Source organism: Dermacentor albipictus, chromosome 3 (genome assembly GCF_038994185.2).
Source record: "Dermacentor albipictus isolate Rhodes 1998 colony chromosome 3, USDA_Dalb.pri_finalv2, whole genome shotgun sequence".
NCBI lineage: Eukaryota > Metazoa > Arthropoda > Arachnida > Ixodida > Ixodidae > Dermacentor > Dermacentor albipictus.
This window is the reverse complement of record NC_091823.1, coordinates 83,157,438-83,174,639: the sequence shown is the minus strand read 5'-3', so window position 1 is coordinate 83,174,639 and position 17,202 is coordinate 83,157,438. Positions and strand designations below refer to the sequence as shown.

Genomic DNA, 17,202 nt, shown 5'->3' with positions numbered 1-17,202 from the left:
GCCGCCATTTACTTTCCACAGAAGCCATGAAAACGTGCTATATTCTCTGACGCTTAGCTTAGCGTCGTACCTATTGCATGGTACCAAGCTGCGAATTGGTAGAAAGGATGAGCGCTACAAATGCATCATGACTGCGACCACAGAGCATGTACTTCATATCTGTCGTTGGTACTCCCGATAGTAACAGTCACTGTCCGCCTTCTTGGCGAGGTTGTACAGTAGGCCACTAAAAGGTTTCTTGGGTCAACTGGTCAGGCTGACGACATACTCACCAGGCCACACGGGCCTTTGTGAACGTTTCACAAGGTAACCTACTTGGCAAGTGGCTGTAAGGACAGCTTCTTATATTTCGCACATGACTTAATTCATCGTTTCCGTTGTCATTCTTATCTTCATTGCTCAGTTATAATTTCTTTATGATGCAGGTGGACTCATTTTCTTATTAGCCCATCTTGTAATCCTTGCAGCTGAGTAGTCGGCCGAAACGCGGTGATTCCGGTGCCAGCCGGCTCAGTTTTTTTTCTCAATAGAATCGCCTTGCTGAGTTTCTCACAGTACAGCTTTACTTCAATCTGTTCATATATAACTGGTTCTGTTAGCGTTCACATTTCCTTACTGTCATGGCCAGGCGGCATCTCTGTTGCTTCTTGACCATGGTGCATGGGAGTTTTTAAAGTGCCGTATAATTTATTCACTGGCAAAGGTATTTTCCTCTTTCCATAATCCGTCACTATGGCATGATGCTACTGAGCACGACACCCCGGGTTTGATCACCGGCCGCGGTGGCCGCGTTTCGATGGGGCGACATGCAAAAATGAGGCGTCCATTACAGAACGCATGGCGATCAAAATTTATTCGAAGCTTTCTGCTACTGTGTGGCCAATAGCCCCAGTGTTGCTTGGGAACATGAAACCTTATAAATAAATTGATTTTGTCATTCCATAAGTTTGTGTCAGTGCACATTGAAGTACGAGTTTAAACCTCTCCTTCCGTGTTTCTTACTTCAGCGGCTTGTAACATCTAAGCTGTAGTAGTATGAGTAAATACGTAAAGAGAAATTGTGTGCAGTCTTAGTGTGGTGGCAACATTATAACACATAGAGAGATGTGTTACGCGCAAGCTCTCGAGTAAATAAATAAAAAATACGTATGTGCAAGTATTATTTAACACGGATGCTGTTTAGTTTTAAATTTCTAGACCTTATTGCTCCTAAGCCCCTTAATTGTAATAGAAACAAACATAGTTACCATAGGAGAATGATAGCTTGACTCTAAATTCATGCAAGTCAGAACGCCTGGCGGTCCCTGCTATTACTGTTGCCAAACTTTGCTCAACCTATTGTTACCATGCATAACACGAACATTATCTTTTGCTACGTCGCTCACTGCCTGGTACCTGTCCTTCTTATTGAAATATTTGTAATGATCTTCCTATAGTTGCAGTTGAAATCTCTACGATGTGAAGTCAGGCATTTTAACTATGCCATGTGCATTCACGATAAAATTTTGTCAATAACGCGCTGCCAATTTATATTACACATTATAATTTGTAGTTGAACATCCTTGTATTATGGAACAAATTATGGCTCAACTAAAGTTCAACAACGTTGGACGATGGAGCTTGCCTGTGCTGTCACGGAGTTGACATTTCGATGCAACATAGCTCGCGCGTATGGACAAATTATTTGTTGCACTCCTTATTTTACGCCCTTCTTAGACATGAATGACTGATAGTACGTCCGTTTCTTTTTTCTTGAACTAGGAGAAAATCTTGCTTTGTCATGCTATGGCGTTCAGAGGAAACGTTAAACTGAGCTGTAGCACTCGAGAGCACAACTGTTTTATTGTATTCTTGGATGATGACAGGGGCTCACAATCGCCAGAAACGTCGCCAGGGAAACACGCGCATTGATCTTAAGACACAGAGCATATAGACCGGATCAGTTTCGAAACAATAGTTTAATTGGTGCTTTATTCACAATGCAATGGAAACAAGAACAAAACAATGACTTTACTCAGCACTGCACACAACGGTGACTCCGCTTGACGTGACACAACACCGCAACACAAAGCACATAGTTACAAGAGCCGCACAAAACAGACTTTCATACTCAGTTTGCAGTACACAACACACTATTATTTTCTTTTCTTTTCAACCGAACCATAATTTAACAACTATATTCAGCAACAGAACTGGCTTACTCTTGTCCCTAAAGGTACTCTTCATTTGTTTTCTCTTATCACATACGTCGTCGATCTTTATTAGCGACCACGGCTGTGTGCCCTTTCGTCTCGCATCGATTGTCGTGCCTACGCTACGTATTTTTGTTTTAAATAGAATCCAAGAACTAGGTAGCTCTTCTCGGATGTGCAAAGATTTCCCTTCTTCAGGGTCGCACCCTCTGAATGAAGAATCTTGATCAAGAAGATTTCATCGCTGATCCACGTTGATAGCTTTTTGTCAAATGAAGTGGTTTTCGAAGGAATGGGCCATGTCTGGAAAAAATAAAAATAAAAATAGACGATGTATCAATATCATTGCGAGTTCATCTCTTAAGTTGTAACTGTTGTAACACCGAGTTCTGTTTCCTAGAGAAATTTTATGTGTTACCAAGTTCCCAAACCATTAACTAATCAGTATTATGACTAGAACTGATTCTAAGAAAGCTGATGAGCGTGCCGTGGAAGAGAAAGCTTAAGGGGAGGGGGTAGGGGGAGGGCGGGGGGGGGGGGGCTTATGTAGGTGCGAGCGTTTCTGTGGCTTTTTTTTTTTGTTGAAATGAATATAAAGGGGATGTTGGCGCGTTTAATGGCACTTGGTACACCTTGTCGCAGGTACGAACAAAAGAATGAACTGAAACAAAGCCCTGAAAAATATGCCAGGCAATCTAAGAGCACGTATTAGTGCGAACCATCGCATGGGTAAAGAAAGGCATAGTAATGAGTACAAGAACCCTCAGAGACATGCAAACGTCAGTAAATAAGCGAAAGCCATTCTACTACTAACATTCCACACAAGAGCGCCATTTTCCTTTCGATAGCACATCTAAACAAATGCAATGCCTGATGTTATTAAAACGCGGCTGCGGTGTCGTCCCTTATTGGCGTGCACAAAAGAAGTTCCTCCTCTTTTCATGACGTGAACGAACAACGTTGTTGGGCTAATCAGCACAACCATATAATCAGCGCAACGAAGCGTGGGCTTCGTCGAAACCGACGCTTCGAATATTAGCGGTGAGTTCGCAATATTCAGGGAGGTTAAGTCGGGATGAGCTACCCAGCGAAAGCAGAACACAGCCAATTTTTCTGTTGTATCGGCAGACATTGTTTGACGTGTTTGAGACACATTTCTGGCGACATGTCATACATTTTTTGTTCTTGAGCGACAAAAAAATTAGGTGCAGTTTGCCCCACCATCGGGACAAACTGCGTCTTATCATGACCGCAGGCTATCGTACGTTTGGTTTCTTGGCAATCCTGACAAGACCAGCTATATACTTTGCCGTCGCACAAGACGACAAGCATAAGCAGCAATTTAGTTTGTATTCTTGCCTTATGTCTGGACCGACTTTGTCTTCATTCCTTACATGGATGCGCATGTCTTCTCGGATAAGACGGCCGTGGAGAATGGAACTTATGCGGTAACGACAAAGGCATTAAAATATCAGCAATGAGCAAAGCGTGAAGAGGCTTCTGCAAACACCATAACGCAAATACTAGCTCTAATTTTGGCTTACTGAATACATGTTAAAGACGCCATTGTAGTTTTCTTCACATTGATGAAATACACGATAAGTCATTTGTCCATGACGTTCCTAGTACAGGGGCTCGCGCGAGGTCGGTGAAATGTGCTTAGGCAGTATAATGTCACAATTACGCGGAGCGCGCTGCTTTCAACCCTTTTTTTTTTATTAGAAAATGCAAGAACGACATATTTAACAGCTTCCCTGGCAAGCTCTTAAATATGTGTTCACAACTTCCTTGACACAGCGGACTTTCTTCAAACACATTTTTCTAGATGACAGCCTAGTAAGGTAAAGTTAACATGGTCACAGGGAACGAATTCCGCGAAATAGGATGAATAGTCTGTCATGGTAATCCCGCATAAGGCCAAGAATCGGGCTCCTGAAAGTTTCGAGTTCTCTCGTGCTATTATACTAAGGCAGGCACCGATTGCCGCAATTGTTTGTATGATTTTTGTGTGCCTGCGCTCAAATGAAATTGCATCACTGATAGGATACGTTTTTTTCTTCATCATCATCCGTGTAGGCGCCAGGCACCATATTACAAATAAGACCGGACAGAGCCACGAACTTGACTTTCGGACTTCCAGTGCTCCTAAACAGGCATATCTCGCATCTAAGCACATCTGCTTAAACATTCGCTCGCGCATTCTTCTTCTTTCTTTTTTAGTTGTACTTACCGCAAGGTATACATAAAAAGGAAATGCAGCAAGAGGCGTCAAATAAATGCGTGCAGCCCTGTTTGATGCAGATGCCGCAGCAATGAATTCATGCACTTATTTATTCTCCAACGGGTCAAGTCCTACTGGACATTTGGCTTTAGTTTGGCCTCCCGATGCATCACATGCCCAGTGTCCGCATTCTGTCCTCGCCACAATTTGGCCGATGTAGTCTCATGTTTAGGAAAAGAATGTGTCAGTGAACCACGGTGGCAAGTGAATTGATGTTCTGGCAGTGCTAGCAATATCACACACCACAATTTCAGTGATTGAGCGATTTTTGTTGATGCAGAATAGAGCTCGAAAGCCGCTGGTTCAAGATTGAAAGGGTTTAAGCTGAAGTAGAGTGCAATAAACGCCCCTATTTATACCGTTTTCTTTTTCCGAAAACAGCAGTTCTCACAGTACGAAAACACTGCAATGTTCCTATGTTTTGGAATCCGAATCTTTATTGGGAATTTCAGGACGCCGCGCTGCTAAATGTACACATACATCAAAATGGGCGAACTTGCGACCGCCACATTTCTCAAGTCCGAAACCAATGCCCTGGAGTCCGTATTAAATAAGGGGATAGGACGATAGCGCCGTATAGGTCGTGTCCCAATCATTCCTCGGCGACGGCTCCTTCGAAGTAGCAAACACTGATCCCAAGGGCAGTGATATTGTGGGCCACACGATCCGGAAGACAGTACCCGAACCGGAAACACGTCACGACAGCCATGTTTTCGACGCAAACTACTCTCATTCGGTAGGAACCCGAAGTAGAATGCATTGCACGACCAGACGTAGCATGCGTAGAACGGGTGCAAATTTCAAAGAACGCCGAGTCACTCACGTTTATTTAGTTACCGATGCAGTAGAACGCCTCTACAGCAAAAGCATCTGTATAACGAAGGGTTGATTATGCGGCGGCCGAATTCCCATATTTTATATGTGTTGTGAACGCCATTTTAACGGAGACGGTAGAGCGTACTTGACTGTACAACGAAGGAATTCAGCCGCCCCCAATGGCTGATTTCATGCTTTACGACGAACGCGTTGCGATGCCACCACTGTCCCCCGCAGACGTCACCAAGGTGCACTCTGCGCTAGCGCTCACGGCAGCACTAACGTCGCACTCGACGAGCGTGCGGATAATCAGAATATCCTCGCTCCACTGCTGCTCGACTCGTATCACCGTTTGTTGTAACTCATTCTCGGATGCGACAGCCGACGAGTAAGTCGCAGTTGATGACGATGTGAGGATGTAATTATAACCGATGACCACTGGCGTATTCCAAACTATCCAAGGCGGAAAGGATGCCAATGTTAACGGAGAAAACGGTGATAAAGGTCCTATAAATGAACCAGAAATTTTGTGACGGCAAGGCAGTAGACAGCGGCATTCGGCAATCTGCACGTTTACTTTGTGTATAGCTCCTGCGTTTTATCGCAGGTCATGCTGTGAACATCGGTACAGTAGGTTGGTTGCAGTCGAACATTCTGACAGAGAAAGTCAGCAAACAAACAGCGTCTAATTTCACTCAGTTTCTCTATGATTCAAGGTAATTAAATCGCTTCTTTTGTTGAGCGTGCTAAGCCTGCTCGATTGTGAGCGGTATGCTGCGCAACTTGACCTGCATAAGGAAGAATTTTTGACGTCCCGAGTACTTGGTCGTAAAAGCATTTTAATGTATCAAGCTGCACTGTTTTCACTGCTAGCCTTTGAACAATGGATCCGAACAATTTCATTCAGTACGTCATACAGCGTACTGCAGCAGGAGTAATTCAGATACATTTCGTTTCCTGAAAAAATAAAAAAATTATTTGTTCTCTTATTTAGGCAGTTACCCCTTATTCCTATGGAAACAAGACCTCCGATTTATGAGGCGCTTTCAAACGCTCTATTTGGCCTCAGATCACGCTTTCTGGAGCGGCGCCAGGCACGCGGCCACTGAGCAACGACTGCACAATGCAGCGATGGTCGTTAATTTATTTACATTACGTGGTGTAACTTATTTACAGTTTACTATTACGATAGGTTCAATTGTGCTTCGACTGCGCGGAAAAGTCAGTGAATAAAGCCTCATTGTGTGCTTTCTGGTGGACCTTCAACCTACTATGCACAAAGGGCAGTGCCTACACAGCACAAACAGAATGAATTACCGATTCTTCAGTGTTACTGACTGTGAGAGAAGGCATATTCTATAGTCTTTAAGACGTAAGTGTGCATCTCTACATAGATGATGCGTGTTGTAACATGTGCACTGTAAGGTTGTTGATGTTATCAATGTCAGAAATGCTACATTCTTATACGCATTGTTGTCCTACTCCATACCTGTGTGGAATTGTTGCTATTGGAATGACGTTATGTCGGCACACGCGATCATTGCTTCCCAAGAATGTCTGCGAGGTCTGCATAGGTTTGCATAGGACACATGTTGGAGCAACGAAGTGAGAATAAATTAGGCGATAAAGGGAATGTAATCCCCCGACGTGTAAGTACAGTATGCGCAGATGCTACGGAGCTGCAGGATTTTCTTATTCTGTCATCTTGTTTTTGTATGTTGGCCTTTTTTTTTCATGTTGCTATAATTCGAGCACGACCTTGCTTTACCCTCCTCGCGGCGCGAAGCACCACCTTTTGCTGCCCCGAAGGCAGTTAGTTGTCTGAAGACTGCGAGACAACAGGTCTTCTCCCAGGCTCTCCCATTTAGCGCATCGGGCTGCCCCAAGCTGATTGCGTAGGCCACCATTCAGAGTGTAACTTGAAATGCACCTTGACCGTCGTCATATTTAGGTTTGTGATTTGCACGTGCTTTGACGACAACATTTGAGAGCGTAAACTGCAGATCAACAAAAAGAGCCACCAAAGAACCAACAAGAAGCAAAAAACGTGTACTAAAACACCTTCGCGAAAAAAAAGAAACAAATTCGCAGTTCCGCTCGAAAGGCGAAGCACCGATTGCGATAGGAAACTAGTTTAAGAAGTAAGAAGAGTAGTGTTATCGGCCGTATAAACTTGTAAACATTCGCTTACTAACTAAATTAACAATTATAGAATATGTAAGCGTGACTCAACAAGGACGTATAAAGAAACAAACACGCAGAGATGGCGCTGTCTTTGTGTGTCTGCTTCTTTCTACGTACTTGTTCAGTCGCGCTTACACATTCTATCATGGATTCAAACCAACTAGCCTGCCACCGTGTTTTAACTAAATTAACCAGCACGGTGTCACACGCACACAGGTAAACATGAATCATCTCGCTCGATGAGCGCGGAAACTCGCCGTCAAAATTCTGGAGTGAGGAGTCGCGGCAGCAGCAAGCGAATGGACCTTCATGCACCTCTCGCTTCAATGCGAACAAAACGTTGAAAGCGCAGCGCATAGGAAGCTATCGGCACTACGCGCACCCTGCAAACACCACAGATCGCCTTGAAGAAGACGGCGCACTTTGGCCATGTCGCAGATGGCTTTCAAGACACACGAGCTCCGGCAACGCGTCCCTACGGCGTCTGCCGTAGGCGTCTACTACGGCGTCCGCGATTCGCGTGGCCAACGCCGTAGTAGACGCCGCAGTTGTCTCCATTCTGTATGGAGCACGGAGGAAGGAAACTAAGGAGAGGCCCTACCCCCTCCGCGCGCTAGGAGAAAAGTGTGGCGGACATGACGTAGTAGGTTCTCATTTTTTTGCCGCTTTTTTATTTTTTGTTGTTGTATGGCCACGCCTTTTGGGCCACAATGGCGGGGTTGTTATGGTTTTGAGCGCGCACACGTGTTGCTCTGGTAGGGTTTCGTGCCGTGGCAAAAGCGCTGTGTGGGCGGGTTTGCGTTAGTCACCGTGTCTTGTTGCGCTGTGTTACCTGCACCGTGCTCTGCCGGATGTTGCGCGAGTGCGAGCGCTCCGCGCGCGATACCACGCGCAGCGCTGCGTGGTTTCGCGAAAGATGTAAACAAGAGAGGAGGGTGGCACAAAAGGCGGAGCATCGCCATGAGCAACGCCGAATTCCGGCTTCACTTTTGCCTCACAAAGAGTGACGTCAGGGCCTCTCCTTAGTTTCCTTCCTCCGTGGTATGGAGCGACAGGGAAGGAGGACATTGAGGCACCCTAGCAGCCGCCGGAGAAGAACGCCCCTCCTCCCTGGCCCGACTCCCCTGCTTCGCGCTGCGGGAGAGGCCACGCATCCGGGACGCGTTCCTGGCCTGCGCCACAGGAGATTGAACCGCGTTGGCCAGCTCACCCTCACACGCTTTCAGTCATACGGAACCTCACGGCGGCGCCGACGGCGATCGTGACTGCCGAAATGCGTCTGTAGTGTCCATATAATTGTTATCGCAATAAAAAAAAAACGAGCAGACAGATATCACCGTTACACGTAGATATGCAGGAAGGGCAGACGCAGAAATTACGTATTACTGCAACACGGAACGATAGATACTGCAATTTGAAGTTTCATTGAAGTATACACGAAGAGAAGATGCGAGAAAGTGTTGCAGGAGATCTGATCTTATTTTCTACAGTATTCCCAGCATTCTTTTTTTTTGACTCATACATTTGCCTATTGCGAGGCCCTCATGTTGCAACGAGGCTGCAAAGGGGCGAGGGCCCTTGCAATGCAATGTTGCGCGTCGTAACGGGTTCAGTTTACGAGCTGCTAAAGAGAACTCGGCGGGCTGAAAAGCGCGCGTGCGTTAAATACCAAACTCGGCAGCTCGATTCCCCGTTTCTTTTTTAATGCCTGTTTCATGCCACCAACCCGAGTGACCTAACGAGAGAGGGGGAGAAAGAAAAAAAGGTAATCTAAGAAAAGAGAAGCAATAACGCGCTCTTTCGCTGCCAGACGTGCAAGCCTTGATGGCCACAGTAACCAATAGCGGGAGGATCTGGCTCCAATGCGTGCCGTTTACAGACGGACTCGCGCGAGCCCTTACAGCTAGCGAGGCTCCCGGGAAAGACATGATGCTGCGCGCATTGTGAGACCTCCGCGAATACGGCTTCGGTGGCGCCGGCCAAACAGGAAATTGCCGCAGCGCGCGACTACCACTCACGCCAGAAACAAATCGAAAGCTCGTTGCCCGCCGCCGTCGTCATGCCTTTTTGCCTTTTTTTTTTCCTCGTTCCTTCGCACAGAGACCAACCAGGTCGTATTGGTAGCGGTTCCGCCTAGCTGTGCAGCGTTATGATCTGACTGGCTCATTTCCGTATCCGTGTGCCTGCACACCTTTGTGTGCGCCTAATGTGCACGTATGTGCGTGCACGAGCTTTCAATACCCTCCTTTTTATGGCACCTAATTTGAAAGGTCACATGTCTATTTTCTTTTTTTTTACTTTCACGTGTAGGTAGCAGTGTGCGTGATTAATAATAATAATAATAATAATAATAATAATAATAATAATAATAATAATAATAATAATAATAATAATATAATAATAATAATAATAATAATAATAATAATAATATAATAATTGTTTTCAAAACATACGACAACTGCCACCGGAAAAGGCATAATGCCTGCCTAATCATCCGAAAGGAACAGAGAGAAACATTGAAACGGAAGATAGGAAGAACGGGAGGAAAGAAAGAACGAGATGACAAATCTCAAATGATAAAGCAGAACGCACAGTACAGGTCACGCTACTTAAGAATGTTCAAACAGAAGAAAGTATGTGCGAGGCATTGTCATTTTATATCAGAAATGAGGTACAAACGTGAACGTAAGTTAGGTACCACTAGAAAAGCAAGTAGAGCGTGATGAGCCTGATCCCGTCGAGACACACAACCAACGGGGTACAAACATTGTTCGAGCCTCGTACACCGCAGGCCATGGAGAGGATGGTCCCTCACCAGCGGCGTGCGCTGCGCGATGAAAATGGGACACCGCAACATCAGGTGCCCAAATGTCCCGCAGAGACTGCAGTGCGTACACGTTGGACGGTATAATAAATCAAAGATGAAATTAGAGGACGAACGCGACGATTTGTGCCTTCTAGACCATGGCAATTTGCCTTGCAGTGACCTACATGCACTTTGCTCTTTGTAATACGTGTGGTCTTAAAACTTAGATCGGCGTACTTTGAACTACCGATGATCTTGCAGGTAAATGCGTTGAGGCGATGCACGAAACCATTTAGACACAATCTTCGCTGATGTCAGCTCTCAATCGGGACAATGGGGAGGTTCTCGTAGAGGAAAGGCATTAGACTTCTCAATGTGAGAAAAATATCTGAAGCGGGTTGGATAGCTGAAGCAAAAAAAAAAAAACGTAGGGCATCATTTCGTTATTTAATTTTGTCACTCGAAAGTCATGTATCTAATAGCGCAATGTATTTCCAAGTAACACCTAGCACAAGAGATCACACGCTTCTAAAAGGATCCTTCGTATTGTAGAAGATTCCAAAACCCATATGCCCCGCATAATGGACTCTTTGGAACAAAAGAATGCCCGTATTTTGCTATGTTTCAACCTTGCGTCAATGATTTCAGTATATCCAACCAAAGTTAAGCTGAGTTCTCTGAATTTCAACATAATCAGTATTGTCCTTGATAAGACGCGTTTTTCAACCTTAACGCATAAAAAAAAAGCTACAGTTGGAATAGACCATCTCTCCAGGTTTCAGAAATTGAACCTCCGTTCACGCCCATACTTCACCGTATATAATGGAAAAATCATCACAGTCGCTGTAGTTTGAACGTATACGTTTGCCAATGCAACTAGATTTCTTTAGGTCTCGAGCATTGCGATGAATCTCCGGAAGCTTAGATCTTCAGGCTTGTAAATTGCTTTCCAAAGTAGTCGTTCGGACTTTCCAGTCGCTTCCATGTTTTCTTTTTACTTGCTCCCACTCAAAATGTTTCATATTTTACATTACCGCAGCTAAGCACATGCCTTAAACAAAGGAAAACAGCGTAGAATGGCAGCTGAACACTGGTTCAATATAACCACGTAAGCTCCGAGCTCAACTGTCTAGACCTGTATTCTCACGATTCCCTATTATATCGTTATTTGTTTTTGTTTTATTGTTATCTTTAAAAATATTCCTGCTGAGGAAATCTTAAGAAAGAGGATAGAGAAGTTGTTGCACCCGAGGGTGGACGAGAAGTGTCCCAAGCTTCAGGTCGCGCTTTTCAGACGGATCACGGAATAGATCCGGAAAATGAAGAAAAGGAACTTTTAGGCTTAAAGTGCGAGGTCGACGTCCATTGTCACCGGCCCTGCATAGCACACGTCTGGGCGATAGAACTGCTATAATTTGTCAAAATAATAATAATAAATCAATCAATAAAATAAGAACAAAAGAAGAAAGAGCGGGAATGAACACGACAATAATTATTAGCCGACGGAAAACGAAACAATGAGCAAATCAGGTGGTATGAATAAGAAAATTTCAAGGAATTGCATTTTCGAACGGAGCGAGAAAAAAAAAAGGAAGCCTAACAAGGTTATGCTTAGTTTGCTACCCTGCAGTGTGGGAGACGGAAGCGGGAAGAAACGCGAAATTGTAAGCACACACATGGCACACCTTGCACGCGTGAAATTTTTCTATAAATATGGAGACGGTCATCCTCCTGCGATTCTGACGAATCTGAGCAGGAGTGTGTCCCTGCGCCGACCGACCTACCGCAGGAAATGAGCTGGGCGCGATGCAAGTCGAGTCCATATCGAACTTGGCTTCGGCTTTCAGCTCTAATCTGAAGGGCCTCTCTTCATCATGGAATAACTGCCAGCCGTCCATGGAGGAACCGCAGCTGCGACGGGTCTCCTCATTCCCCGACCTGTGTTCAGCACAGTCCGATGTGCTCAGGACCGCGTTTTCACCTCCCGGCTAATGCTTCTTATTTGCACCTCAGGTGGTCGAGGGGGTACAGCCGGGCTACCGGTGACATATGTAGTTACAGGGTTCACCTGTAACAAGAGTTGTGCCTGGAATTGTCTTCACATCAACAGTTGGGCCCAGAATTGTCCAGGCTTAACAAAGAAAAGACTTCCCTTGTCGTGAAGCCGGTAGCCCCACGCCCGACCCGGCACTGGGTTCACCCTTTTCAAGCTGCAAACAGCAGGGACCGGTTCAGCCGCAAGGATCGCATACAAGCGGTCCACGCTGGCACGGGGCGTGCGACTTCAGTCGCCATTTCCCTTGTTAAGCTGACCAGACCTGCCGCAGCTGAGGTCAGTTCTGCTTACTAGGGCACATTCCCTGCACCGGGATAGCCGGAGGGGGTTGACAACCGGGGCGTTTTGTCAGGTGTCGTTCAAAAGGGCTTCCACTACTTTTCCCCTCTCCGCAACCGAAGCCCTCCGATTCCAGGCTGCTGCAAGATCTCCACCGCTTAGCCGTGCGGGAGCCGTGCGGGCATCCGACTCCACCCGCACGTTGCCCATGACGCACCCCTAGGAAGTGGGGAGAGCTCAGATCCCAGAGGCCGCGACTACACCCAAGCTGGATTAGACGGACACGCTACCATCCGCATCGTTCAGACACCTCTGGACCATGAATGGTCATCGGACTTTCCCATGATCGACTTACGAGATGTACCAACTTTCGCACTGTCGCTTCTAGTAGGCTGGATGACAGGGGCGCGCAACCTACCTCCGGCCCTAACAGCACGGTTTTGAACTCTCTCACAAGGACGCCATTCCATGCTGAGGCCTCCGTGGAGTTGGACTACAGGGGTCCGCCAAGACCCCCGGCCTTTTCAGTATGGTGTGTGTTCAGCGTGGGATTGCCCTGGTGAACATTGCTCGTAACCTTCCTTGGATGTAAGCCGTGTGTAAAGGAAACTGTCCGGCTACATTCGTGTGCGGAATGATCAACGTCTTGCCCCCAGGCAGGTTACACAGACTCGCCTCAAGCCTCCGGCATGGTACAGCCACGGCACTGTAAAATGCCACGCACTTCAAGCGTCAGTCGGTAGGAGCGACGGGCGTTGTGTACGAAGGGCAGGGACGTAATCAACGCGAGCTTATGACTTGCGCTTACTGGAAGTTCCTCGTTCAAGGGGAACGATTGCAAGCACCTACCCCAATCACGAAAGAAGTTCCACGGTTTACCAAGTCTTTTCAGACAAGGATAAAGACACGCTGCTTCCTTTAGTGTAGCCCGCGTGCGGCCCCTGACATCCAAGGGCATCACAGACCTGTTATTGCTCTGTTTCGTGCGGATAGGAGACGCTTGTCTCTCTAAGAAGGCTGTAAGGTGCTGGGAACCCCACACCTATTTAATAGGCTAGAGTCTCGTTCGTTATCGGAATTAACCGGAAAAATCGCTCCACCAACTAAGAACGGCCATGCACCACCACAAATTTTTTATAAATATTCAACCGAGTGAGAGAGAGAGAAACATTCTGTTATAAGCGCTAGAGATGTTTGTCATGGTCATGCGACTGGCATGCTACTCCAAATGACATTGGTGATGCATCAAATGACCGACTCATACATGGACGGTATACTTTGACACTGAACATGCGCAAGTAACAAACACAAACGTACACAGTAACCAGCACCAAACCAACACGGTAACGAGCATCGAACCCACACAGTAAGGAACGTCTAGAGCGTCTGGTTCAGAGGCAGTGTCCCGGAGGCACTAGTACAATTTAGCAAAAAAAAATTATCATACAGAGGAATGAAAATTGCACGTTTTGGGTGTCGCACCTCACGGGAGAGAAAAGAGGCGCGGCTGGCGCAGTCCGAGGAGTTTTCGGGGGTGCTTCCTGGACGCGGTTCTTCCTGGGAATCACCGCCTCCGGCCGCTCTCGAACAGGCGCTGCCGAAGAGCCTGCAGGTTCTTCAGGGACGGCTGGTTCCGGTTCAGGATGAAGTCCGGAAGGTCGACACCCATCATCACTGCGAGAGAAGAAATGCGCAGTTGTCGGTGGAGCCCGTACACTTGTCTTTAAAATATTAACAAACACTATTAATTATCCTGATTGATTATGCAGACCTTTAACCACGCGTAGCCCAATGCGTCATTTTTTTTTCTCGCTCAACTTATCCCCTGCAAACTTTCATTTAGGTGCAGGAAAGTTAACGAAATGCCTAGAGTAGCGCTTTTTGATATCCTGAAGCAAGCGCACTTCGGCTCCGTGCTCCTCGCTGTCGCAGTGCGCTGGCAGCCCCGCTGCTGGATGACGTAACAGGACTTAATATAACGTTATAGAAGCTGTGCCCCTGTCGAGGGGCGCGGCTTTGCTTTCGCTGCAGCCTCTCAGTTTCGGTTTCGCGTGATTTGGTAGTCGAAATACGTCGTGCCACACTATCTTTTTTTTTTTTCAGATCCAAGAGTTGATATGTTCGCATACGGAGAGCTCGCTTCAATTTCCCAATTGCAATGAGCCCGTGGAAGCTAAAAGCTTAAAAACTAATTAAGAAATTTTTGTAAATTGATGTATAATTAAAATGCATCACGCGTCACCCTGTGGTCCCCACCACTGACAGCCTGTCTCCGCAAAAGCCATCCTTTTATTTCAAGGCGGCTATTTTAAAATATTACTTAAAATCTTCGTAGAAACACCCGGTATAATTTTCTTTCATGCGAAACGGTGTTTGTGCTTTGAGAGATTAATCACGAATCTGTCTAACTTTCGACTGATGTCACCGACATATTGGAACGTTAAGGCTGGCCAGGCAATTTCCTCTTGCAGGGAACTGTGCTAGAAAGGCGGAAATGCTGCTAGAAACGCTTGCTCGTAACTGTGAGGGGCCCGCAACTTCACGGGTATGCAGCGTTGAAAGTTTCGCTATTCAAGAATCGGAAAATAAGTTTGCAAAGCACAAATATAACGTTAGAAGAGCTCATGGGTAACCCAACAGTGATTCGTAAAAGAAAAACAGATCAAGCACAGAGAGTCAAAAAATGGCTCCACGCAGTGAGATTTGATGCTTCGTAATGATGTACAGGTATTTTAGGCCTTACGTGTCTGAGCTTGACCACGTGTAGACGTCTTCATTCATATACGTAGTGATGAGAAAGAAGTGGTGAAATCGGGACAATAGTGGACAGAGATTCGCTGTAAACAACGCATGAACAAGAATGATCGCATACTTAGGGCCCTAAGCTATTGGCAGGGAAAGCTCCCGATGTGTACAGGATACACTTTAGAACGTGCCACAGCTAGCCATGTGGGTCAGTATTCACAAAGGCTTTGTTCGTAAGTGTTCTTTGCCATTGGCCGTGCGCCTTCGCTAATAGTATCCCCAAGGTCATGATTGGCCAGAATTTTTCCTTAAGAACAACTCGAGAATAAGAAGTTTTTTGCGAATGTCGGCCCTCCGCTGCTGTGTTATAGAGAGAGGAAAATAATAAACAAAAGGCAGGTATGTTAACCAGGACATAGCCCGATTCGCTACCCGGCGCTGAGGGCATGGAAAGGAGAGAGAAACATTAAGAGAGGAAGAGAAAGTCCGCTGTTGATATCATAGGTTGCTGGGGAGTTACTGAGGTAGAGAGCACCTCGGCTAGTCCATTCGTATATGCTATAAATAAATAAATAAATAAATAAAGTTATTTATTTATTTGCTTGCTTTGCACAATGCAGGAAGTATTTACCCTGGGCCCGAACATGTCGTGGGTAAACCTGTCTCACATGCTTGCACACGTACATTGGAAAACCTCGGAACTTAGGTCTACTGCCCTCATCGTAACGGGCTACTTCGTACACCATGGGTTCTGGCTAGGATTCTATAATGGAGAAGTTGGAGACATGGCCTCGTGAATGTTTTAGTAAAGACTTTAATGGAAATACTTCTTGAATTCATGACTTAGAACACACCAGTAGTCGTCAAAGTGTAGCTTACCTGCCTCGCGCGTCTGTTGTTATTAAGTCTACATAGGCTTGTAGTTGACTATTTCGCCAAGCTGTCACTGCATACGGCAGTATGAGTACGCACAGTATTGTGTTAGCCTTCGCTGAACTAAATTGCCTTCACGAACTGATGATTCTGCTGTTTTCGGAAACTTGACAAATACTTCTTAGCGGAGAAACAAGTAGTCGCAAGTCAGCCGATTTCATTAAGATCGGTAACTTCAATTATTTCTGCGACTTTCAGTGATATGCCAATCTTTTCGTAACGTTTAATTACGCGTGGCGAGCCACTGATTGCATGTACAGTACAAAGTACATTATTATATTTCTGGGAGTTTTAAAGCGCGCCATTTGGCCGTGGGTGTCTGTGACGTGTTTTGTTTTGTCTCTGTAGGTAATCATGGGACGCGTAAATCTTAAGCGCAGCACACGTTGATAGCGATTACTTCCTGGTGATGATGCACGCAACTATCCGCAACTTAAAACAAAGGAGGAAAAAAAAAGAAAAAACTAAAAAAATAATGAAGGAGATATACACATAGTAGTCATGTTCTTTACGCCTCACAACAAAAGAATGGATCAGGGTAGTAGCACTATAATTGAATCTGATTGTGATGCTACGTCTTCAGGAGTCACACGTCTTAAAGGGGTCCTCAACCATCCCTCGTGCTTGGTGAAAAAGCATAGTCCACGGATAGCGTATACGCTGCTGTGAGTATTTCAGCCAAGTTTTGCAGTCGTTCTCGGCACGTGGAGCTCGCAAGCGGAGCGCGAAGTCACCTTTCTCTACCCATGTTCACTCCCTATTCCCCTCCCCACGTGTAGGGTAGCACACTGGGCTCAGTCTAGTTAACCTCCCTGTCTTTCCTTGTTTCTCTCTCTCTCTCTCTCTCTGTCTCTCCCTCACCTTTCTCTCAAACACTCTCTTTTCAACAGATGCCCGCTGCTCACTCTTC

General features: G+C 45.9%; 1 protein-coding gene across 6 annotated transcripts in view; it reads right to left on the bottom strand.

Moving 5' to 3' along the window:
- Positions 1 to 1,823: 1,823 nt before the first annotated feature.
- Positions 1,824 to 17,202, bottom strand: part of LOC135898906 (uncharacterized) — a 155,883-nt gene continuing 140,504 nt past the window's right edge. For all 6 annotated transcript variants that reach the window (XM_070536623.1, XM_070536626.1, XM_065428126.2 and 3 more), the window contains 2 exons: positions 14,097 to 14,288; positions 1,824 to 2,495 (listed from right to left, as the gene is read on the bottom strand). In XM_070536623.1, the coding sequence (XP_070392724.1) occupies positions 14,179 to 14,288 (110 nt within the window). In that variant the 3' untranslated portion in view covers positions 1,824 to 2,495; positions 14,097 to 14,178. The remainder of the gene's footprint in view (positions 2,496 to 14,096; positions 14,289 to 17,202) is intronic.